The sequence below is a fragment of the Salvelinus alpinus genome, chromosome 26 (assembly GCF_045679555.1).
Source record: "Salvelinus alpinus chromosome 26, SLU_Salpinus.1, whole genome shotgun sequence".
Lineage (NCBI taxonomy): Eukaryota > Metazoa > Chordata > Actinopteri > Salmoniformes > Salmonidae > Salvelinus > Salvelinus alpinus.
In genome coordinates this window covers 33,283,901-33,309,399 of record NC_092111.1, presented here as the reverse complement: position 1 = coordinate 33,309,399, position 25,499 = coordinate 33,283,901, and the positions used below count along the sequence as shown (strand labels likewise).

At 43.7% G+C, this 25,499-nt stretch overlaps 1 protein-coding gene across 1 annotated transcript in view; it reads right to left on the bottom strand.

The window, feature by feature from the left end:
- LOC139555211 (gamma-aminobutyric acid type B receptor subunit 2-like) overlaps nt 1–25,499 on the bottom strand; it is a 434,218-nt gene that overhangs the window by 108,393 nt on the left and 300,326 nt on the right. Inside the window, exons 4-7 of the mRNA XM_071368821.1 lie at nt 19,340–19,441; nt 7,528–7,593; nt 6,287–6,475; nt 5,345–5,587 (exon numbers count right to left, since the gene is read on the bottom strand). Coding sequence (XP_071224922.1) covers nt 5,345–5,587; nt 6,287–6,475; nt 7,528–7,593; nt 19,340–19,441 — 600 coding nt within the window. The remainder of the gene's footprint in view (nt 1–5,344; nt 5,588–6,286; nt 6,476–7,527; nt 7,594–19,339; nt 19,442–25,499) is intronic.

The following is a 25,499-nucleotide window of genomic DNA, read 5'->3' as shown; positions in this document are numbered from 1 at the left end:
ATTAGGTTGGTAATGGTCTCTAAAATGAACTATAATTAAAAAGGTCTGCTTTAAGTGCCCCTTTGACAGTTCTTTACTGCATTCATATACATTAATGTGGCTGGTGCCTGGCCTAGCAGCTCTCCAGAGTTGAATCAGGTGTGTGTGTGTGTGTGTGTGTGTGTGTGTGTGTGTGTGTGTGTGTGTGTGTGTGTGTGTGTGTGTGTGTGTGTGTGTGTGTGTGTGTGTGTGTGTGTGTGTGTGTGTGTGTGTGTGTGTGTGTGTGTGTGTGTGTGTGTGTGTGTGTGTGTGTGTGTGTGTGTATGCACGTTTGTGTGTGCCTATGTGTATGTGTGTGCACATGTGCATATGTGTACATCACTCTGTGTGTGCTTGAAAACATGACGGTATGTGTGTGTACACATTTGTTTGTGTTAGTGTGTCATTGAATCAGGATGGGGCACAGTGGGAGTGGGGAGGGCCCGGCTGTTGCTGAAAGGTCTGGCCAGGTTGGACTCCATAGTCCTGGTTACTGTAGAGGTTGTTTCACGCTGGGCCCTCTATAACACGGCTGACCTCAATACTGAAGGCTTGCCTCTGACCTGGAGAGACTTGAAGGTCTGAGCCTCCTTCAGATAAACACAACTTGGCACCTGATGTAACTGTTTTATTGTAGAAAGAATGATGTATTAAATATATACTGTAGAGAGTCAATATAGAATAGAAAAGTAGACACATACTCACAGTCATGACAAAGCTTGACTTTTGATAAAAAACCTGTCTTCTGTATATTGTTGATATTCGTTATAATATTGATAATGTTCCCTGACGAATCACCATGACTCTTGCTCATGTCAAAGCACGCCTTGTTCCAGCCAGAATGGCCCATATACAGTATAGCAGGAGTCTAGTTTCTGTTTCTGTAACATGAGGCAACTTGATGATCATGTATACCCTCTGGACAGGACACTAGTCTGTCTCCTGTTTCTGTAACATGAGACAGCTTGATGATCAGGTATACCCTCTGGACAGGACACTAGTCTGTCTCCTGTTTCTGTAACATGAGGCAACTTGATCATCATGTATACCCTCTGGACAGGACACTAGTCTGTCTCCTGTTTCTGTAACATGAGGCAACTTGATGATCATGTAAACCCTCTGGACAGGACACTAGTCTGTCTCCTGTTTCTGTAACGTGAGGCAGCTTGATGATCAGGTATACCCTCTGGACAGGACACTAGTCTGTCTCCTGTTTCTGTAACATGAGACAGCTTGATGATCAGGTATACCCTCTGGACAGGACACTAGTCTGTCTCCTGTTTCTGTAACATGAGGCAACTTGATGATCAGGTATACCCTCTGGACAGGACACTAGTCTGTCTCCTGTTTCTGTAACATGAGGCAGCTTGATGATCAGGTATACACTCTGGACAGGACACTAGTCTGTCTCCTGTTTCTGTAACACGAGGCAACTTGATGATCATGTATACCCTCTGGACAGGACACTAGTCTGTCTCCTGTTTCTGTAACACGAGGCAGCTTGATGATCATGTATACCCTCTGGACAGGACACTAGTCTGTCTGCTGTTTCTGTTACATGAGGCAACTTGATGATCATGTATACCCTCTGGACAGGACACTAGTCTATCTCCTGTTTCTGTAACGTGAGGCAGCTTGATGATCAGGTATACCCTCTGGACAGGACACTAGTCTGTCTCCTGTTTCTGTAACATGAGGCAGCTTGATGAGCAGGTATACCCTCTGGACAGGACACTAGTCTGTCTCCTGTTTCTGTAACACGAGGCAACTTGATGATCATGTATACCCTCTGGACAGGACACTAGTCTGTCTCCTGTTTCTGTAACATGAGGCAACTTGATGATCATGTATACCCTCTGGACAGGACACTAGTCTGTCTCCTGTTTCTGTTACATGAGGCAACTTGATGATCATGTATACCCTCTGGACAGGACACTAGTCTGTCTCCTGTTTCTGTAACATGAGGCAACTTGATGATCATGTATACCCTCTGGACAGGACACTAGTCTGTCTACTGTTTCTGTTACATGAGGCAACTTGATGATCATGTATACCCTCTGGACAGGATGCTAGTCTGTCTCCTGTTTCTGTAACATGAGACAGCTTGATGATCAGGTATACCCTCTGGACAGGACACTAGTCTGTCTCCTGTTTCTGTAACGTGAGACAACTTGATGATCATGTATACCCTCTGGACAGGACACTAGTCTGTCTCCTGTTTCTGTAACGTGAGACAACTTGATGATCATGTATACCCTCTGGACAGGACGCTAGTCTGTCTCCTGTTTCTGTAACGTGAGACAACTTGATGATCAGGTATACCCTCTGGACAGGACACTAGTCTGTCTCCTGTTTCTGTAACGTGAGACAGCTTGATGATCAGGTATACCCTCTGGACAGGACACTAGTCCGTCTCCTGTTTCTGTAACACGAGGCAACTTGATGATCAGGTATACCCTCTGGACAGGACACTAGTCTGTCTCCTGTTTCTGTAACATGAGGCAACTTGATGATCAGGTATACCCTCTGGACAGGACACTAGTCTGTCTCCTGTTTCTGTTACATGAGGCAACTTGATGATCATGTATACCCTCTGGACAGGACACTAGTCTGTCTCCTGTTTCTGTAACATGAGGCAACTTGATGATCATGTATACCCTCTGGACAGGACACTAGTCTGTCTCCTGTTTCTGTTACATGAGGCAACTTGATGATCATGTATACCCTCTGGACAGGACACTAGTCTGTCTCCTGTTTCTGTAACATGAGGCAGCTTGATGATCATGTATACCCTCTGGACAGGACACTAGTCTGTCTCCTGTTTCTGTTACATGAGGCAACTTGATGATCATGTATACCCTCTGGACAGGACACTAGTCTGTCTCCTGTTTCTGTAACATGAGGCAACTTGATGATCATGTATACCCTCTGGACAGGACACTAGTCTGTCTCCTGTTTCTGTAACATGAGGCAACTTGATGATCATGTATACCCTCTGGACAGGACACTAGTCTGTCTCCTGTTTCTGTAACGTGAGGCAGCTTGATGATCAGGTATACCCTCTGGACAGGACACTAGTCTATCTCCTGTTTCTGTAACGTGAGGCAGCTTGATGATCAGGTATACCCTCTGGACAGGATGCTAGTCTGTCTCCTGTTTCTGTAACATGAGACAGCTTGATGATCAGGTATACCCTCCGGACAGGACACTAGTCTGTCTCCTGTTTCTGTAACGTGAGACAACTTGATGATCATGTATACCCTCTGGACAGGACACTAGTCTGTCTCCTGTTTCTGTAACGTGAGACAACTTGATGATCATGTATACCCTCTGGACAGGACGCTAGTCTGTCTCCTGTTTCTGTAACGTGAGACAACTTGATGATCAGGTATACCCTCTGGACAGGACACTAGTCTGTCTCCTGTTTCTGTAACGTGAGACAGCTTGATGATCAGGTATACCCTCTGGACAGGACACTAGTCTGTCTCCTGTTTCTGTAACACGAGGCAACTTGATGATCAGGTATACCCTCTGGACAGGACACTAGTCTGTCTCCTGTTTCTGTAACATGAGGCAACTTGACGATCAGGTATACCCTCTGGACAGGACACTAGTCTGTCTCCTGTTTCTGTAACATGAGGCAACTTGATGATCAGGTATACCCTCTGGACAGGACACTAGTCTGTCTCCTGTTTCTGTAACGTGAGGCAACTTGATGATCAGGTATACCCTCTGGACAGGACACTAGTCTGTCTCCTGTTTCTGTAACGTGAGACAGCTTGATGATCAGGTATACCCTCTGGACAGGACACTAGTCTGTCTACTGTTTCTGTAACACGAGGCAACTTGATGATCAGGTATACCCTCTGGACAGGACACTAGTCTGTCTCCTGTTTCTGTAACGTGAGACAGCTTGATGATCAGGTATACCCTCTGGACAGGACACTAGTCTGTCTCCTGTTTCTGTAACATGAGGCAATTTGATGATCAGGTATACCATCTGGACAGGACACTAGTCTGTCTCCTGTTTCTGTAACATGAGGCAACTTGATGATCAGGTATACCCTCTGGACAGGACACTAGTCTGTCTCCTGTTTCTGTAACATGAGGCAACTTGATGATCAGGTATGCCCTCTGGACAGGACACTAGTCTGTCTCCTGTTTCTGTAACGTGAGGCAGCTTAATGATCAGGTATACCCTCTGGACAGGATGCTAGTCTGTCTCCTGTTTCTGTAACATGAGACAGCTTGATGATCAGGTATACCCTCCGGACAGGACACTAGTCTGTCTCCTGTTTCTGTAACGTGAGACAACTTGATGATCATGTATACCCTCTGGACAGGACACTAGTCTGTCTCCTGTTTCTGTAACGTGAGACAACTTGATGATCATGTATACCCTCTGGACAGGACGCTAGTCTGTCTCCTGTTTCTGTAACGTGAGACAACTTGATGATCAGGTATACCCTCTGGACAGGACACTAGTCTGTCTCCTGTTTCTGTAACGTGAGACAGCTTGATGATCAGGTATACCCTCTGGACAGGACACTAGTCTGTCTCCTGTTTCTGTAACACGAGGCAACTTGATGATCAGGTATACCCTCTGGACAGGACACTAGTCTGTCTCCTGTTTCTGTAACATGAGGCAACTTGATGATCAGGTATACCCTCTGGACAGGACACTAGTCTGTCTCCTGTTTCTGTAACATGAGGCAACTTGATGATCAGGTATACCCTCTGGACAGGACACTAGTCTGTCTCCTGTTTCTGTAACGTGAGGCAACTTGATGATCAGGTATACCCTCTGGACAGGACACTAGTCTGTCTCCTGTTTCTGTAACGTGAGACAGCTTGATGATCAGGTATACCCTCTGGACAGGACACTAGTCTGTCTCCTGTTTCTGTAACACGAGGCAACTTGATGATCAGGTATACCCTCTGGACAGGACACTAGTCTGTCTCCTGTTTCTGTAACGTGAGACAGCTTGATGATCAGGTATACCCTCTGGACAGGACACTAGTCTGTCTCCTGTTTCTGTAACATGAGGCAATTTGATGATCAGGTATACCCTCTGGACAGGACACTAGTCTGTCTCCTGTTTCTGTAACATGAGGCAACTTGATGATCAGGTATACCCTCTGGACAGGACACTAGTCTGTCTCCTGTTTCTGTAACATGAGGCAACTTGATGATCAGGTATGCCCTCTGGACAGGACACTAGTCTGTCTCCTGTTTCTGTAACGTGAGGCAACTTGATGATCAGGTATACCCTCTGGACAGGATGCTAGCCCTTTTCCTTATATCAGGGAAAGCCTATTGACTCACCGTGACACCATAGAAGTTGGTTTCGTTCATGACGTCCAGCACCAGCCTGCCCACCTCCCGGTCGTCCACGGTGAAGTTGTGGTGCATGTCCTGCCTCTCCTTGTGCTGCAGTAAGTCCATGACGCGGGTCAGGGTCTTAGCTATCACCCAGATCCCGTCGTAGGCGAAGCCGTGGTACTTCGAGGGCTCCACCCCCTTCTGCTGCAGCTCTTTACTGTACTCCCTCTCGTACTCTTTAGGTGTCTGAATGTAGGGAGAGAGATTAAGATTTTAGGTTGCCTCCCAAATGCCACTCTATTCCCAACATAGCGCATTACTTTTCACCAGAGCCCTATGGAGGGAATAGGGAATAATGTGGCATTGGGACACATCCTTAGATAGAATGCTTTTCTTCTACCCACTATACAGGACAATGACTCCTTTGGCTAAGAAGCAACAGGTACAAGCACTTCATCCACAATAGCCATCAACGTCCTAAATGCAGGACCTGGGAAGCTGCAGGGATAGTTATAATAATTATGGTTATATACTGTAGGATCATAATTTGATCACCCAGAAAATTAAATACTTGTAGTGTATTTGAGGTTTAAAAAGGCCTTCTGAAGTTTGTAATTTCCAATTTCAAATTTCAGACTTGATTTTACGAAAAATGTATCAACCACTACAAAAATGTCCATTAATTATAATTCACATAGTAATTCACATTTCCTGTTGCTGCAGGATTATTTTCCTGCCGTAGCAAACTGGCTCAAATTAAGATCCTACATCTGTAGGATCCAATCTGTATTGATGTCGCTCATGCTCCAAAGCAAAACAAATGTGATCTCTATAGCATACAGTATGTGTGAGTTGAGGTAATACTTTGTAAATAGTCCTCACCCCGCAGGTGCAAAACAGTTATCCACTATACCGTGTATCAAAATGCTTATCAGGAACACTCACCCTTCCAGAGATCCCCTTGACCTGTTTGGCGCTGAGGGGTTCAAAGTCCACAGCGATGTATCCCTCCATAGCAGTCAGCAACTTCCTGGTGGTGCAGTTGGTGGAGTTGGCCTGCTCCCACCAGTTGCCCTGGTACCAGCCTGGTATGATCCACTGGTACTTACTACCATACATGTTCAGGTTGTACGCCTGGGGGAAGGATGTTTGGTTAGTACACACACATGCAGGTGTGTCCATACAAACACACACCACATACAGTGTATGCAAACAACTACACACACACACACACTACCGTACATACACGGGGTGCGCGTGCACCCACAAACACACATATTCTATGTCAAACAACAGTCTGCATTGACATTGTAATCTGTCGTAGACACATTGTTAATCATTACAGACAGCCATGTCAGTGGTATGATGTTCTGTAAGACACTGGTCACTGAGACAGTCATGTCAGTGGTATGATGTTCTGTAAGACACTGGTCACTGAGACAGTCATGTCAGTGGTATGATGTTCTGTAAGACACTGGTCACTGAGGCAGTCATATCAGTCATGTCAGTGGTATGATGTTCTGTAAGACACTGGTCACTGAGACAGTCATGTCAGTGGTATGATGTTCTGTAAGACACTGGTCACTGAGACAGTCATGTCAGTGGTATGATGTTCTGTAAGACACTGGTCACTGAGACAGTCATGTCAGTGGTATGATGTTCTGTAAGACACTGGTCACTGAGACAGTCATGTCAGTGGTATGATGTTCTGTAAGACACTGGTCACTGAGGCAGCCATGTCAGTGGTATGATGTTCTGTAAGACACTGGTCACTGAGACAGTCATGTCAGTGGTATGATGTTCTGTAAGACACTGGTCACTGAGACAGTCATGTCAGCGGTATGATGTTCTGTAAGACACTGGTCACTGAGATATCAGTCATTAATGTCAGTATGAATAGGATTTCAGATTTTACTGACACTCATAATGGTAGTTATGGTTATAATACCATACAGTACAATGGAAACATCTGCCACACCTATATGTTCGACAAATTGATGTGTGTGTGTGTGTGTGTGTGTGTGTGTGTGTGTGTGTGTGTGTGTGTGTGTGTGTGTGTGTGTGTGTGTGTGTGTGTGTGTGTGTGTGTGTGTGTGTGTGTGTGTGTGTGTGTGTGTGTGTGTGCGCGTGCGTGCGTGCGTGCGTGGGAGTGTGTGTGTGTGTGTATATATACAAACAATACTCACACAGCAGAACACTTTGGAGGCCAGGTTCTCATCAAACTGTCCGATAATGATCCTTACGTCATTATCCTAAAGAGATGGCATAACAGACAATAGGGTTAGCCTTCCGCTACCAGCAGCTAATCATTAGCAGCAATCACATCACAATAGTGCACTTTGCATAACATACATATTCTAGTCTCTGTCTGAAGACTCTGTACTGTGCAGTATGAGATGTGCTATGCAAATATCACCACATTAACAATTCCTAAACAAATGTAACAGCTGTCCTAGTGCGAGAATTTTGTCATTTGCTTCTCTGTAGCTCAGTTGGTCGAGCATGAAGCTTGTAATGCCAGGATATTTGGTTCAATTCCCAGGACCAGCCATACGCTGCTAAATTGCATATATTATATTATTATATAGTATTATATTATTATATATATGATTGTTTTATCACATTCAAATAAATGGTGATATCGGCACTAGATGTTGATATCAGTGTAATTGCCACCTCATTAGTGTAAGGACTACAGGTAACTGTTACCTCATCAGTGTAAGGACTACAAGTAACTGTCACCTCATCAGTGTAAGGACTACAGGTAACTGTCACCTCATCAGTGTAAGGACTACAGGTAACTGTCACCTCATCAGTGTAAGGACTACAGGTAACTGTTACCTCATCAGTGTAAGGACTACAAGTAACTGTCACCTCATCAGTGTAATGACTACGGGTAACTGTTACCTCATCAGTGTAAGGACTACAAGTAACTGTCACCTCATCAGTGTAATGACTACAGGTAACTGTTACCTCATCAGTGTAAGGACTACAGGTAACTGTCACCTCATCAGTGTAAGGACTACAAGTAACTGTCACCTCATCAGTGTAAGGACTACAGGTAACTGTTACCTCATCAGTGTAAGGACTACAAGTAACTGTCACCTCATCAGTGTAATGACTACAGGTAACTGTTACCTCATCAGTGTAAGGACTACAGGTAACTGTCACCTCATCAGTGTAAGGACTACAAGTAACTGTCACCTCATCAGTGTAAGGACTACAAGTAACTGTCACCTCATCAGTGTAAGGACTACAGGTAACTGTTACCTTATCAGTGTAAGGACTACAAGTAACTGTCACCTCATCAGTGTAAGGACTACAAGTAACTGTCACCTCATCAGTGTAAGGACTACAGGGAACTGGTCTGATGGTGTAGATATAGGTGCTGGGCTAAGGCCCAAATGGCCATTTGGGATATACACTTGGTGTTTCTTTGTTAGCTATAGGGCAGAGGCTGCAATATCAAGCCACAAAGTGTCATTCCATAACAACACAGCCATTAGTGTCAGCGGAGAGAATTGTTTCCTATCCACAGGGCCAGGGAGGAGAGATCTACATGGATTTGAGTCAGTAAATAGTTCACCACCTCCTCAAAGTAGCAGGAGCTTTGAGTAGCGAGGATTGAAGTCTGAGGTTCCCGTCTCTGCCTCTGACAACAGCAATCTGTCTGTCACCACTCTGCATTGGTGATGAACTGCATAGACCTCCCCAACCCATACAATCACACAAAAACCATGTGATCAAATCTTGATACAGGAAGGAAGGGGATAGGAGTGATGCTTGACTCGAATGCGGGATTGTGCATGTCTATCAAAACACAACTGGTACCCTTCTCCCTATCCCCTATTGGCCCTGTCAAAAGAAGGGCACTATGTAGGGAACAGGGTGCCATTTAGGATGTAAACTAAGGTAATAACACATGTATCAAGTCTAGAAAAGGTCAGTTTTGAGTGAGGATGTACAGTTGAAGTCGGAAGTTTACATACACCTTAGCAAAATACATTTAAACTCAGTTTTTCACAATTCCTGACATTTAATCCTAGTAAAATTTCCTGTCTTAGGTCAGTTAGGATCACCACTTTATTTTAAGAATGTGACATGTCAGAATAATAGCAGAGAGAATGATTTATTGCTGCTAATGATTACCCAGTGGGTCAGAAGTTTACATACACTCAATTAGTATTTGGTAGCATTGCCTTTAAATTGTTGAACTTGGATCAAATGTTTCGGGTAGCCTTCCACAAGCTTCCCACAATAAGTTGGGTGAATTTTGGCCCATTCCTCCTGACAGAGCTGGTGTAACTGAGTCAGGTTTGTTAGCCTCCTTGCTCGCACACGTTTTTTCAGTTCTGCACACAAATTCTCTATAGGATTGTGATGGATTACCTTGACTTTGTTGTCCTTAAGCCATTTTGCCACAACTTTGGAAGTATGCTTGGGGTTATTGTCCATTTGGAAGTCCCATTTGCGACCAAGCTTTAACTTCCTGACTGATGTCTTGAGATGTTGCTTCAATATATCCACATAATTTTCCTACCTCACGATGCCATCTATTTTGTGAAGTGCATCAGTCCCTCCTGCAGCAAAGCACCCCCACAACATGATGCTGCCACCCCCGTGCTTCACGGTTGGGATGGTGTTCTTCTGCTTGCAAGCCTACCCCTTTTTCCTCCAAACATAACGATGGTCATTATGGCCAAACAGTTCTATTTTTGTTTCATCAGACCAGAAGACATTTCTCCAAAAAGTATGATCTTTGTCCCCATGTGCAGTTGCAAACCGTAGTCTGGCTTTTTTATGGCGGTTTTGGAGCAGTAGCTTCTTCCTTGCTGAGCGGCCTTTCAGGTTATGTCAATATAGGACTCGTTTTACTGTGGATATAGATACTTTTGTACCTGTTTCCTCCAGCATCTTCACAAGGTCCTTTGCTGCTGTTCTGGGATTGATTTGCACTTTTCGCACCAAATTACATTCATCTCTAGGAGACAGAACGCGTCTCCTTCTTGAATGGTATGACGGCTGCGTGGTCCCATGGTGTTTATACTTGCGTACTATTGTTTGTACAGATGAACGTGGTACCTTCAGGCGTTTGGAAATTGCTCGAAACGATGAAGCAGACTTGTGGAGGTCTACAATTTTTTTTCTGAGGTCTTGGCTGATTTATTTAGATTTTCCCATGATGTCAAGCAAAGAGGCACTGAGTTTGAAGTTAGGCCTTGAAATACATTTACATTTACATTTACATTTAAGTCATTTAGCAGACGCTCTTATCCAGAGCGACTTACAAATTGGAAAGTTCATACATATTCATCCTGGTCCCCCCGTGGGGAATGAACCCACAACCCTGGCGTTGCAAGCGCCATGCTCTACCAACTGAGCCACACGGGACCACATCCAAATACATCCACAGGTACACCTCCAATTGACTCAAATTATGTCAATTAGCCTATCAGAAGCTTCTAAAGCTATGACATAATTTTCTAAAATTTTCCATGCTGTTTAAAGGCACAGTCAACTTAGTGTACTTCTGACCCACTGGAATTGTGATACAGTGAATGATAAGTGAAATAATCTGTCTGTAAACAATTGTTGGAAAAATGACTTGTGTCATCCACAAAGTAGAATTCCTAACCGACTTGCCAAACCTATAGTTAGTTAACAAGAAATTTGTGGAGTGGTTGAAAAACGAGTTTTAATCACTCCAACCTAAGTGTATGTAAACGTCCGACTTCAACTGTATTTATATCCAGCTAAAACCACAGTATGGGTGAACAGTCCTTTGCAATTTCCGATAAATAATTTCCCCTTACACCATTAAAAAGCACGTCAACAGTGAAGAGGCAACTCTGGGATGCTGGCCTTCTAGGCAGAGTTGCAAATAAAAAGTAATATCTCAGACTGGCCAATTAAAAGAAAAGATTAAGATGGGCAAAAGAACAGACACTGGACAGAGGAACTCTGCCTAGAAGGTCACCTCTTCACTGTTGATGTTGAGACTGGTGTTTTGCAGGTACTATTTAATGAAGCTGCCAGTTGAAGACTTGTGAGGCGTCTGTTTCTCAAACTAGACACTCTAATGTACTTGTTCTCTTGCTCAGTTGTGCATCGGGGCCTCCCACTCCTCTTTCTATTCTGGTTAGAGCCAGTTTGCACTGTTCTGTTAAGGGAGTAGTACACAGCGTTGTACGAGATCTTCAGTTTCTTGGCAATGTCTCGCATGGAATAGCCTTCATTTCTCAGAACAAGAATAGACTGACGAGTTTCAGAAGAAAGTTCTTTGCTTCTGGCCATTTTGAGCCTGTAATTGAACCCACAAATACTGATGTTCCAGATACTCAACTAGTCTAAAGAAGCCAATTTTATTGCAAAAGGGTTTTCTAATGATCAATTAGCCTTTTAAAATTAAAAACTTTGATTAGCTAACACAGCGTGCCATTGTAACACATGAGTGATGGTTGCTGATAATGGGCCACTGTACATGTAGATATTCCATAAAAATTCTGCCCTTTCCAGCTACAATAGTCATTTACAATATTAATAATATCTACACTGTATTTCTGATCAATTTGATGTTAATTGTTTTTAATTTTCTTTCAAAAACAAGGACATTTCTAACTTTTGACTGGTAGTATACATATATATATTTCACAACGTACATTATTTTGTCATCAGTAAAATGACCTAACTTCAACTGTAAACTTTTCGCTCTTTTTAGAAGGCCATCATTTCGTGTGATGTAAACGAGAAAAACAGGCCATTTGGGAGACATACAGTGCCTTCAGAAAGTATTCACACCCCTTGACTTTTTGCACATTTTGTTGTGTTACAGCCTACATTTTATTTCATGTATTACATTTAGATTTTGTGTCCCTGATCTACGCACAATACCCAATAAAGTCAGTGGAATTATGTTTTTAGAAATGTTTACAAATGAATACAAAATGAAAAGCTGACATGTCAATAAGTATTCAAACCCTTTGTTGTGGCACGCCTACATTTGCTTAACAATTCACATACTAAGTTGCAATAATGGTGTTTAACATGATTGTTTAATGACTACCTCATCTCTGTATCCCACACATACAATTATCTGTAAGGTCCCTCAGTCAAGCATTGAATTTGATGCACATTTTCAATCAGGGACCAGGGAGGTTTCCCAAAGGTTCGCATAGAAGGACACCTATTGGTACATGGGTAGAAATAAAATAAAAATAGACATTGAATATCCCTTTGAGCATGGTGCAGTTATTAATTACACTTTGGATTGTGTATCAATACACAGAGTCTCTACAAAGATACTGGCCCCTTTCCTAACTTAGTTGCCGGAGAGGAAGAAAACTGCTCAGGGATTTCACCATGAGGCCAATGGTGACTTTAAAACAGTTAGAGAGCTGTGATAGGAGATAATTGAGGATGGATCAACAACATCGTAGTTACTCCACAATACTAACATAAATGACATAGTGAAAAGAAGGAAGCCTGTACAGAATAACAATATTCCAAAATATTCGCAATAAGGCACTAAAGTAAACCTGCAAAAAATGTGGCAAAGAAATCCACTTTATGCCCTAAATACAAAGCATTACATAACAAATCCAAAACACATCACTGAGTACCACTCTTCATATTTTCAAGCACGGTGGTGGCTGCATCATGTTATGGGTATGCTTGTCATCGGCAAGGACTAGGGAGTTTTTTAGGATAAAAATAAATGGAATAGAGCTAAGCACAGGAAAATCCTATAGGAAAACCTGGTTCAGTCTGCTTTCCAACAGACACTGGGAGAAAAATTAACTTTTCAACAGGACAATAACCTAAGGCCAAATATACACTGAAGTTACTTATCAAGACGACATTGAATGTTCAAGATAAAGTTTTGACCAAGTTAAAGTTTTGACTAAAATTCACTTGAAAATCTATGGCAAGACTTGAAAATGGCTGTCTAGCAGTGATCAACAATCAACTTGACAGAGCTTGAAGGATTTTTTAAAGAACAAACAAAATATTGTACAATCCAGGTGTGCAAAAGACAGCTGTAAATCAAATCAAATCAAATGGTACTTGGTCTCATACACATGGTTAGCAGATGTTAATATGAGTGTAGCGAAATGCTTGTGCTTTTAGTTCCGACAGTGCAGTAATATCTAACAAGTAATCTAACAATTCCACAACTACCTAATACACACAAATCACAGTAAAGGGACGGAATAAGAATATATAAATATCAATATATGGATGAGTAATGACCGAGCTGCATAGGCAAGATGCAATAGATGGTATAAAATACAGTATATACATATGGCATGAGTAATGCAAAATATGTAAACATTATTAAAGTGGCATTATTAAAGTGACTAGTGTTCAATTTATTAAAGTGTCCAGTGATTGTGTCTCAATGTAGGCAGCAGCCTCTCTGAGTTAGTGATTGCTGTTTAGCAGTCTGATGGCCTTGAGATAGAAGCTGTTTTTCAGTCTCTCTGTCCCAGCTTTGATGCACCTGTACTGACCTCGCCTTCTGGATGATAGTGGTGTGAACAGGCAGTGATTCGGGTGGTTGTTGTCCTTGATGACCTTTTTGGTCTTCCTGTGACAACGGGTGCTGTAGGTGTCCTGGAGGGCAGGTAGTTTTGCAGATGGCACCCCCCTCTGGAGAGCCCTGCGGTTGTGGGCGGGTGTAATCGCTACCAAAGGTGATTCTAACATGTATTGACTCAGGGGGTTGAATACTTATCTAATCAAAATACAGTATATCAGTGTTTTATTTACCATAAATGTAAAAAAATAAATATAGAGATTTTTTCCCCCACTTTGACATCACAGAGTAGTTTGTCTAGATTGTTGAAATAAAATTGAATCCATTTGAATCCCACTTTGTTACACAACGAAATGGTGTGAATACTTTCTGAATAACCTGCCCAGGGACTGCGGTTGAAAATTAGCCGTTTGGCTAAAACCGGCACTTTTACTGAAACGTTGATTAATGTGCACTGTCCCTGTAAAAATAAAAATAAACTCAACTCAACTCAAGGCACTGTAGATTGTTAACGATACAAATGCATTATCTTAGCTTGTGTGTCCTCTGACTAGTGACTAATACAAGTTCTGCCATTCACTCTGCCAACACACCAGCTGTGTCTCTCTGCTCCTTGGATCTGACCCTTTATACTGAATAATGATTTAAGTTCAATAGACCGTTACTCAAGCCAAGCTGAGACATTCTACACATGTCACATATCCATTTACCAGTGGGGAGTCACCAGCCTCTGTCATCACAGCTCCAATGGCCTCAGGGTGTTGGATGAACTAAATAGGATTATAATGCTACATATCAGTATGTTTCAGATCCAATAAACACGCTATGCGTAACACACTCAGAACATAATTCCAACGGGAAATAAAATGCGATGAAAAACCAACCACTTCTGTATTTCTGGTCATGTAATTCTAGGTTGTTTATGGGTCAAAGTAAAACACACATCCAATGCCTTACAAAATGAAAAGGGTCTTGAAATGCCAAGGCTGTAACCACAAATTGTATAGGTGTATTAGCCGTAACAGCCCTCTATACCTCTATAGTACCTCCATGGGTGATTTTCCCTCCGTACAACCCGGCATGGCGTGTGGTCCACAGTCACCACCTGCTTCCTCTTATCGCTACAGAAGCCCCAATCAAAAGGCCACTTTTCCCCACAATACCTACAATGCCATGGTGGACCGTACTCATCAGAGCCAGAGTGCATGCTGGGAGTAAGCAGAGTAGTTGGGGGTTCTGTGTGGACCACTCTGCTTTGCAAACACTTGTCTTTTTCAGAGCCCCTTGGCTCAGCTTGAACCTGGCTCTCGCAGGGCTCTGTTCCTCCCAGGCCTGAATGGTGCCCTTGTTCCCTGGAGGAAGGCACTTAACTCAAATGTCTCCAGCTGTGAGGGAACTGAATATGGACAATACCGGCCCAGAGAGACCTGGTAATATCCACCATCCTCTGCCCTGGAACCAGGGGGGGATTGGGCATCAGATTGGGTCCCGCGGTTGGAAAACTGGACCCTGGACTGAAGGTCTCAGAGTTTTATTGTGAGTATTCTAAATTTGTACTACTGATCTCTAATTGACATGTGGCACCTGTTGCAGGTGGAACTGTTGCATGTAGCTGCTTAAAGGTTGTTCTGTTTGGGTCCTGCTGGTCTCTGGGATGGAGTTTTGTTATGGCTATTTTTATTCACTTTCAGGTCAGGTGGCAGCAGCTTCACTGTAATGGCAGCAGCTTCCCAGACAGTTGATTAATCCATGCTGGCGATGCTGTTAGTCACTTTACTCTTGGGTTAATGTAGTAACACTACAAACACAATGAGGATGTGTAACACAACACTAGGCATGATTACACGGCTTTACTAAAACCTGAGGCTGTGTCCCAAATGCCACCCTATTCCCTATATAGTGCACTACATTGACCAGGGCACATGGTCAAAGGATGCCATTTGGGACACAGCCTGTATGAGGCAAACTAGGCCTGGTCATGAGCACGTCTATCTGTTTAATAGACTGACACTGTCCTACCCATTACAGTACCATCACGTCTGGCTTTGATGATTACTCCATAGCAAGAGCCTTTACTAGATCTAATAATGGACATTGTCTAATGTTCAATAATAAAACACCTGTGTCAAACAACCGACTGACCGATGTGGTTTTCAGTCTGGACCCTGACCAGTTTAATCCGGTGTGTTAGTGCTGGGCTGTAACAAAAAGACCCCTGATCTTATAGTAAGGCATTACGTGAGTATTACAGATACATTAGGAGATGTATTGCCATCCAACCACTGGATTAGTCTAAACAAAGAGGTGTGATACCGATGAGTTAGAACCAAGGGCAGCAGTGTCGTGAGAAGAGGTGTGATACTGATGAGTTAGAAATATTTTTATTTTTATTTAAGTCATTTAGCAGACGCTCTTATCCAGAGCGACTTACAAATTGGAAAGTTCATACATATTCATCCTGGTCCCCCCGTGGGGAATGAACCCACAACCCTGGCGTTGCAAGCGCCATGCTCTACCAACTGAGCCACACGGGACCAGGGGCAGCAGTGTCGTGAGAAGAGGTGTGATACTGATGAGTTAGAACCAGGGGCAGCAGTGTCGTGAGAAGAGGTGTGATACTGATGAGTTAGAACCAGGGGCAGCAGTGTCGTGAGAAGAGGTGTGATACTGATGAGTTAGAACCAGGGGCAGCAGTGTCGTGAGAAGAGGTGTGATACTGATGAGTTAGAACCAGGGGCAGCAGTGTTATGAGAAGAGGTGTGATACTGATGAGTTAGAACCAAGGGCAGCAGTGTCGTGAGAAGAGGTGTGATACTGATGAGTTAGAACCAGGGGCAGCAGTGTCATGAGAAGAGGTGTGATACTGATGAGTTAGAACCAGGGGCAGCAGTGTTATGAGAAGAGGTGTGATACTGATGAGTTAGAACCAAGGGCAGCAGTGTCGTGAGAAGAGGTGTGATACTGATGAGTTAGAACCAGGGGCAGCAGTGTTGTGAGAAGAGGTGTGATACTGATGAGTTAGAACCAGGGGCAGCAGTGTCGTGAGAAGAGGTGTGATACTGATGAGTTAGAACCAGGGGCAGCAGTGTCGTGAGAAGAGGTGTGATACTGATGAGTTAGAACCAGGGGCAGCAGTGTCGTGAGAAGAGGTGTGATACTGATGAGTTAGAACCAGGAGCAGCAGTGTCGTGAGAAGAGGTGTGATACTGATGAGTTAGAACCAGGGGCAGCAGTGTCATGAGAAGAGGTGTGATACTGATGAGTTAGAACCAGGAGCAGCAGTGTCGTGAGAAGAGGTGTGATACTGATGAGTTAGAACCAGGGGCAGCAGTGTCATGAGAAGAGGTGTGATACTGATGAGTTAGAACCAGGAGCAGCAGTGTCGTGAGAAGAGGTGTGATACTGATGAGTTAGAACCAGGGGCAGCAGTGTTATGAGAAACACATACTGCAGTTCTCAGCTATTCAGGGACTTAGGAATACCAAAGGTACTACATCAATTTGAAAGCACAGGTAGGAAAATGTTGCCGAGTGGACAATGACGTGTGGCTCCAAAAATGTTTATGCCATAACAGGCAATAAAGTGTCTGACACACTAGTAATGGTATTAGTGCTGGAAGTAGCAGTGTTGGTTATTGCGAGTCTTGGTTTGATTGTCAGTATTATCTTTAGTTGATCAAACAGTAATTCCATTGAAGATGTTAGGGGGTTTTGTGATATGGCTGGAGTCAGTGTATTCATGAGTGCACACCGTAGCAAACCTATAGCAAAACGTTTTGCAACGAAAACTAGCATTTGTTATTGGAAAAGTGTAGGTTAGTCATTTTATTTTACGTCACGTTTTCTTCCGGTTAGTTCTTAATGTATACACCTCTGGTACATGGCCACAGCTTCTCCACAGAGACATGAGTTTCCTGTGGTGTGCTCCTGACAGCTACCTCTCTGTTCTTAATCCATTCTGAGGAGCTTTACTTTGTGTGTGTGTGTGTGCGTGTGTGTGTGCGTGCGGGCGCCTGAGAGAGACATATGGAAAGAAAGAGAGAGAAAGAAAAGGAGAGAAATAGACAAGTGAATATGAAAGAGAGCGAGAGACAGAGAGATGGGAGATAGAGTATATGAGAAAAAGAGAGACAGCGTGAGAGAGATATATATAGAGAGAGAGACTTCACTTGCTTTGGCAATCATAACATATGTTTCCCATGCCAATAAAGCCTTTCAATTGAAATTGAATTGAATTGAGAGAGAGAGGGAGTGAGGAAAGAAAGAGGCTAGACAGAGTGCATGGGAGATAAAAAGAAAGAAAGAGACACAGACACACAAGAGAAACAGTCCCTGTACAGTACAGTTCCTATCTGATGGTGGTTGTCTGTTTCAGCATCGTGGACAGCATCTGACTGCTGCTCTCTCTCTAGGAATCCCATCACTACTGCAGATGTAAACTACAGTCTATTGGTGGCTACACACATCATACCAGACGCCATGGCAACACTTCCTGCTCCAGACTGACTGATACCTGTCACCGTTTCTTATCACATTACATGGAAACAGGGGGACAGGCAACCGAATGGAGAGATGAGAGAGGAGTTATCCAATCATGTGTCACAGCCTGTCCCGTTCCAAAGAGAGGGCTTTAAAGCATTGCGAGACGAAGGATAATTTGCATTTTTAACTCTGATCAGTTTAAAATGTCAGCTTTACACAAGTACATGTATATTATAGAAAGGCTCATAGTTCTCTTTCTCTGTGTGTGTGTGTTTGTGTGTGTGTGCTTGTGCGTGTGTGTGTGTGTGTGTGTGTGTGTGTGTGTGTGTGTGTGTGTGCGTGTCAGAGAGAGAGAGAGAGAGAGAGTGTCTGTGTGAGGCTTCGCCAGCTCTTATGTGATGTGAGTTGATCAGAGAGCCGAGAGGCTTGGGGAGTGAGGGGCTTAGACAGTGTTGTGAGGGCTGAGAAGCCTGGGGAGTGAGGGGCTTAGACAGTGTTGTGAGGGCTGAGAAGCCTGAGGAGTGAGGGCGTTAGACAGTGTTGTCTAAGACTATAATCGGCCACTGCAGCTCCACTTTGGGCTCACAGGGTCACAGCTAGTGTGTGTGTGCGCGTGTGAATAACAGCAGCAGGTCATTATGGGTAACTGTCCAAACTCTCAGAACTACTGACATAACCGCATTAAGACACACCAGTGTCAACCAGTATTGAGGAAGATGAATACTGGTCTTGGTACTGTAAAATGCAAGAGATGATAAAACAAATCAATTTAGGGCATACAGTACATCTGATGTGTGTGACCTCCAGTTCATTTACTCCAGTGAATACAGGAAGGTCTTAGAAACATACCGTACTGCTACTACAGTAATATCAAGATCAACACGAGACACTCATTACTTTCATTCCTAAGGGGTTCTGGTCTGGTTCCACAGTACACTAAGTACCTATGCTGTACTGTAACTGGTGCTGTGGATCACTCACCTTCAGCTTCTTGACGTTGACACAGGGGTCGTTGGAGAAGCTCTCGGTGTCAGCGATCTGGATGTCCGCCTTTTCCAGCTCATTGGTCAAGTCATTCCTCACCTGGGAGAGACAGATAAAGGGAGAGAGATAGAGAGAGAGAGAGAGAGAGAGGGAGAGAGAGAGGGAGAGATAGAGTGGGGGGGATAATGAGACATCATGTCATATCAGGTCTTATTTGAATAGTGCTTTTTAAAGATATATTTGGGACAACGTGCTTACTAACAGCAATGTGGGCCTACACACCAAAGAGGGCGAGCAGAGGCGATAGACAGTGGCAAGCAATAACACCTTGGGTAGGAAGAAACCTTGAGAGTACCTTAGACCAGACAGTAGGTTAGAGGGGATACTAGCTGGGAATATCCACCCAGAGATACAGTAAGGTCTAATTGCACTGTTCTCCACTGTTCTCTGATTAACTTTGTGAAGACGGTGTCTGTATCCCAAATGGCACCCTATTCTTATATAGTGCACTTCTTTTGTCCTGGTCAAAACTAGTAAACTACATAGGGAATAGGGTGCCAGCCCGGAAGCATGCCTGCCTGTGGACAACCTCCAGTGAACCCTGCACCCCTACTGAGACTTGGACAGACATCAGTTATTTCTCCATTAGTTTAGTCTCAGTATCCCCCCCAGCTGAAACCATTTGTAATTGTCAATTAATAAGTTAGAATATAAATTAGGCTCAAGAAAATTGCCTCTTGGTTCCCATTGAGTCTCAAGCACTCGATATTAAACCGAGGAGGAAGTGAGCTCCATGTGTTCCTTAGCTAATGTTTCTGAGCTAATGTGGACTTAACCCCGGGAGAGTAGTGGTCTTTTAGGCACTCTGGGGGAAAACATGCATCTGTTACTGCTGACACATCAGAAAGATCTTTGCTTAGGAGGTCATGTATACTGAAAAGTGTGTCTCATAGTAGACCCAGGTGTGTACGAGTGAAAAGAGTGAAAAGGAAGATAAAATTCATCATCACCAATCAGGATCTGGCCAGAAATACTTTAATCAGGTATAGAACCCATTTCCCTCTATGGTTGTGAAGTCTGGGGTCCACTCACAAACCAATCATTCACAAAATGGGACAAACACCAAATTGAGACTATGCATGCAGGATTCTGCAAAAACATTCTCTGTGTTCAACGTAAAATACCAAATAATGCATGATGAGCAGAATTAGGACGATACGCGCTAATGATCAAAATCCTGAAAAAGAGCTGTTAAATTCTGCAACCACCTAAAAGGAAGCGATTCCCAAACCTTCCATAACAAAGCCATCACCTACATAGAGATTAACCTGGAGAAGAGTCCCCAAGCAAGCTGGTCCTGGGACTCTGTTCACAAACACAAACAGACCCCACAGAGCCCCAGTGCAGCAACACAATTAGACCCAACCAAATCATGAGAAAATAAAAAGATCATTACTTGACACATTGGAAAGAATAAACAAAAAAACAGAGCAAACTAGAATGCTATTTGGCCCTAAACAGAGAGTACACAGTGGCAGAATACCTGATCACTGTGACTGACCCAAACTTAAGGAAAGCTTTGACTATGTACAGACTCAGTAAGCATAGCCTTGCTATTGGGAGAGGCTGCCGTAGGCAGACCTGGCTCTCAAGAGAAAACAGGCTATGTGCACACTGCCCACAAAATGAGGTGGAAACTGAGCTGCACTTCCTAACCTCCTGCCAAATGTATGACCATATTAGAGACACATATTTCCCTCAGATTACACAGACCCACAAATAATTTGAAAAGCAATTTTGATAAACTCCCATGTCTATTGGGTGAAATACCACAGTGTTCCATCACAGCAGCAAGATTTGTGACCTGTTGCCACAAGAAAAGGTCAACCAGTGAAGAACAAAAACCATTGTAAATACAACCCATATTTATGTTTATTTATTTTCCCTTTAGTACTTAAACTATTTGCACATTTTTACAACACTAGCCATAATATAACATTTAATATTATTTTAAAACATTTATGAGTGTAATGTTTATTGTTATGTTTACATTGCCAAAGCAAGTCCAATTTAAAATAAACAAACGTGAAATAAACAATTAGAAATTATGTTTCCCATTCCAATAAAGCCCTTTGAATCTAAATTGAGAGACAGAGAGAGAGAGAGAGAGAGAGAGAGAGAGAGAGAGAGAGAGAGAGAGAGAGAGAGAGAGAGAGAGAGAGAGAGAGAGAGAGAGAGAGAGAGAGAGAGAGAGAGAGAGAGAGAGAGAGAGAGAGAACCCACGGGGGGCGGGACCTCTTAAAGTGAGGATTTAAACAGAGGGGCTGCAGGGCTGCAGAGAGGAGGTCTGCAGCAGAAGGCTGACCAGCCGTCGAGGCGAGAGGGGAACTCCAGAGGGTTAGGAGGGTTAGGCCCAGCCCTGGAGCGGGGGGAGGGGGGTTGAGTACACTACAGTGTGATGTGATGAAAGTTAACCCTGCAGTGACCTGTCAAGTGAACCAGAATAGACACATAAACAGGAAGCATTGTGAGTCAGCTACAGGAAATGCTACAGTGTACTACAGCAATATCTAGGCAGGTCAAATCAAATCAAATACAATTTTATTTGTCACATACACATGGTTAGCAGATGTTAATGCGAGTGTAGCGAAATGCTTGTGCTTCTAGTTCCAACCATTTCACAACAACTACCTTATACACAAGTTTAAAGGAATGAATAAGAATATAAGAATATGTACATAAAAATATATGAATGAGTGATGGCCGAACGGCATAGGCAAGATGCAGTAGATGGTATAGAGTGGCTAGAGATACATTTATTACATACATTTTTCATTATTAAAGTGGCTAGAGATGAATCGGTATGTTGTCAGTAGCCACTCAATGTTAGTGATGGTTGTTTAACAGTCTGATGACCTTGAGATAGAAGCTGTTTTTCAGTCTCTCGGTCCCCGCTTTGATGCACCTGTACTGACCTCGCCTTCTGGATGATAGCGGGGTGAACAGGCAGTGGCTCGGGTGGTTGTTGTCCTTGATGATCTTTTTGGCCTTCCTGTGACATCGGGTGGTGTAGGTGTCCTGGAGGGCAGGTAGTTTGCCCCGTAGTGGGTCATCTTTCTGTGGACTATGGCTGTGTTCCAAATGGCACCCTATTCCCTAATAAGTACTTTTCACCAGGGCCCATCAGGAAACCCATAAGCCTCTGGTCAAAAGAAGTGTACTACATACTGTAGGGAGTAGGGTGCCATAAAGACACAACCAGGGCACACTCATTCTCCCTGATTCATTCTATTGGCCTCACAAACTGCTAGCTATAGCTCAACCACCAATTCCTCTATGCTCAATTCTCAACAGCTATGACAAAATGTACTGTTGAACTAAGCCGGTTCAATAAACACACACGTAGGAACGTGGGTAAGATCGTGCGCATGCACATGCACACACACACAAACACACACATACACTCACTCACACACACAGACATTCTGTGGGGCCGCAGATGGATTTGTCCACTGCGGGAATGGAAGGAACATGACATCTATCAAATGGAAAAGCTCTTGAGAAACCGTCTGTCAGTGTATTCAAGTGTCTCCTTGTTTATGTCTGATTTAGGCCCGTAGATCCTTGACAGCATCAGAACAAAATGTATTAGCTTGTCTGCTCCAACGTATTGTTCCTGAAGAGCAAAACCAGCTTGTATTGATCCAGTAACTTTGCCAAGATGTTGTCTACACATAGCAGAGCATTGAGCTAATGTTGGACAACCCCACATGAAAAAAATACTATAGTAAACTATGGTATAAGTACTATAGTATTCACTGTAGTGTTTTTGTGAATTTTACTGTAGTGTTTACTGTAGTATGCTGTAGTATTTACAGTTAACTATAGTATAAATACTGTATTTAAAAAAACTATAGGTACAATAGTAATGAATATAGTTGTTTGCGGATTGTAGTATACTGTAAAGGAAAGGGGGATACCTAGTCAGCTGTACAACTGAAATGTGTCTTCTGTATTTAACCCAACCCCTCTGAATCACTGTAGTATTTACAGTAGTGTTTTTGGGATTGTAGTATACTGCAGTATTTACTTTAGTATTTTTGCGTACTGCACTATACTGCAGTATTTTTGCGGACTGCACTATACTGTAGTAGTTACTGTAGTATTTTTGTGGACTGTACTATACTGTAGTAGTTACTGTAGTATTTTTGTGGACTGTACTATACTGTAGTAGTTACTGTAGTATTTTTGTGGACTGTACTATACTGTAGTAGTTGCTGTAGTATTTTTGTGGACTGTACTATAATGTAGTAGTTACTGTAGTATTTTTGTGGACTGCACTATACTGTAGTATTTTTGTGGACTGTACTATACTGTAGTACTTACTGTAGTATTTTTGCATAAATTACCATAGTATTTACTGTAGTGTTTTTGTTTTATTGTTTTTGACATAGAAGTGGAGTCTTTCTCCTTCAGGACACCTACTGGAAAAATACTAAAAAACAAATCTTCCATAACCTGTAGGTAGGTAAATAGGTAGGTGGGTAGGTAGGTAGGTAGGTAGGTGGGTAGGTGGGTAGGTAGGTAGGTGGGTGGGTGGGTGGGTGGGTAGGTAGGTAGGTAGGTAGGTAGGTAGGTAGGTGGGTGGGTGGGTAGGTAGGTAGGTAGGTAGGTAGGTAGGTAGGTAGGTAGGTAGGTAGGTGGGTAGGTGGGTAGGTAGGTAGGTAGGTAGGTAGGTAGGTAGGTAGGTAGGTAGGTAGGTAGGTAGGTAGGTAGGTAGGTAGGTCGGTCGGTAGGTAGGTCGGTCGGTCGGTAGGTGGGTGGGTGGGTAGGTAGGTAGGTAGGTAGGTGGGTGGGTGGGTAGGTAGGTAGGTAGCTAGGTAGGTAGGTAGGTAGGTAGGTAGGTAGGTAGGTAGGTAGGTAGGTAGGTAGGTAGGTAGGTAGGTAGGTAGGTCGGTCGGTAGGTGGGTAGGTAGGTCGGTCGGTAGGTGGGTAGGTAGGTAGGTAGGTGGGTAGGTGGGTAGGTGGGTAGGTGGGTAGGTAGGTAGGTAGGTAGGTGGGTAGGTAGGTAGGTAGGTAGGTAGGTGGGTGGGTGGGTGGGTAGGTAGGTAGGTAGGTAGGTAGGTAGGTAGGTAGGTAGGTAGGTAGGTAGGTAGGTAGGTAGGTAGGTAGGTAGGTGGGTGGGTAGATAGATAGGTAGGTAGGTAGGTAGGTGGGTGGGTGGGTAGGTAGGTAGGTAGGTAGGTAGGTAGGTGGGTAGGTAGGTAGGTAGGTAGGTGGGTAGGTAGGTAGGTAGGTAGGTAGGTAGGTAGGTAGGTAGGCAGGCAGGCGGGTGGGTAGGTAGGTAGGTAGGTAGGTGGGTAGGTAGGTAGGTAGGTAGGTAGGTAGGTAGGTAGGTAGGTGGGTGGGTGGGTGGGTGGGTGGGTAGGTAGGTAGGTGGGTAGGTGGGTAGGTAGGTGGGTAGGTAGGTAGGTAGGTAGGTGGGTAGGTAGGTAGGTAGGTGGGTGGGTAGGTAGGTAGGTGGGTGGGTGGGTAGGTAGGTAGGTAGGTGGGTAGGTAGGTAGGTAGGTAGGTAGGTAGGTAGGTAGGTAGGTAGGTAGGTAGATGGGTAGGTAGGTAGGTAGGTAGGTGGGTAGGTAGGTAGATGGGTAGGTAGGTAGGTGGGTGGGTAGGTAGGTAGGTAGGTAGGTAGGTAGGTAGGTAGGTAGGTAGGTAGGTGGGTGGGTAGGTAGGTAGGTAGGTAGGTAGGTAGGTAGGTAGGTAGGTGGGTGGGTAGGACTGGGGTCTGAACGGATAGCTTCTGCTCTTTTCTATAACCTGTAGTAGGTAGGTAGGACTGCAGTCTGAACAGATCGTTTCTTGTCTTTTCTATAACCTGTAGGGAACACAATATATGGTCTCAACTTGGCATGTAGGTTTCTCACTTATGGGTGGCACAAATTGTGAGATTTTAATGAGTTACAGTTCATATAAGGAAATCAGTCAATTGAAATAAATTCATTTGGCCCTAATCTATCATTAGGCTCAAAACTACATGACTGGGAATACAGATATGAATCTGTTGGTCATAGGTACCTAAAACAAAAGGTAGGGGCGTGGATCAGAAAACCAGTCAGTATCTGGTGTGACTACCATTTACCTCATGCAGCATTACACA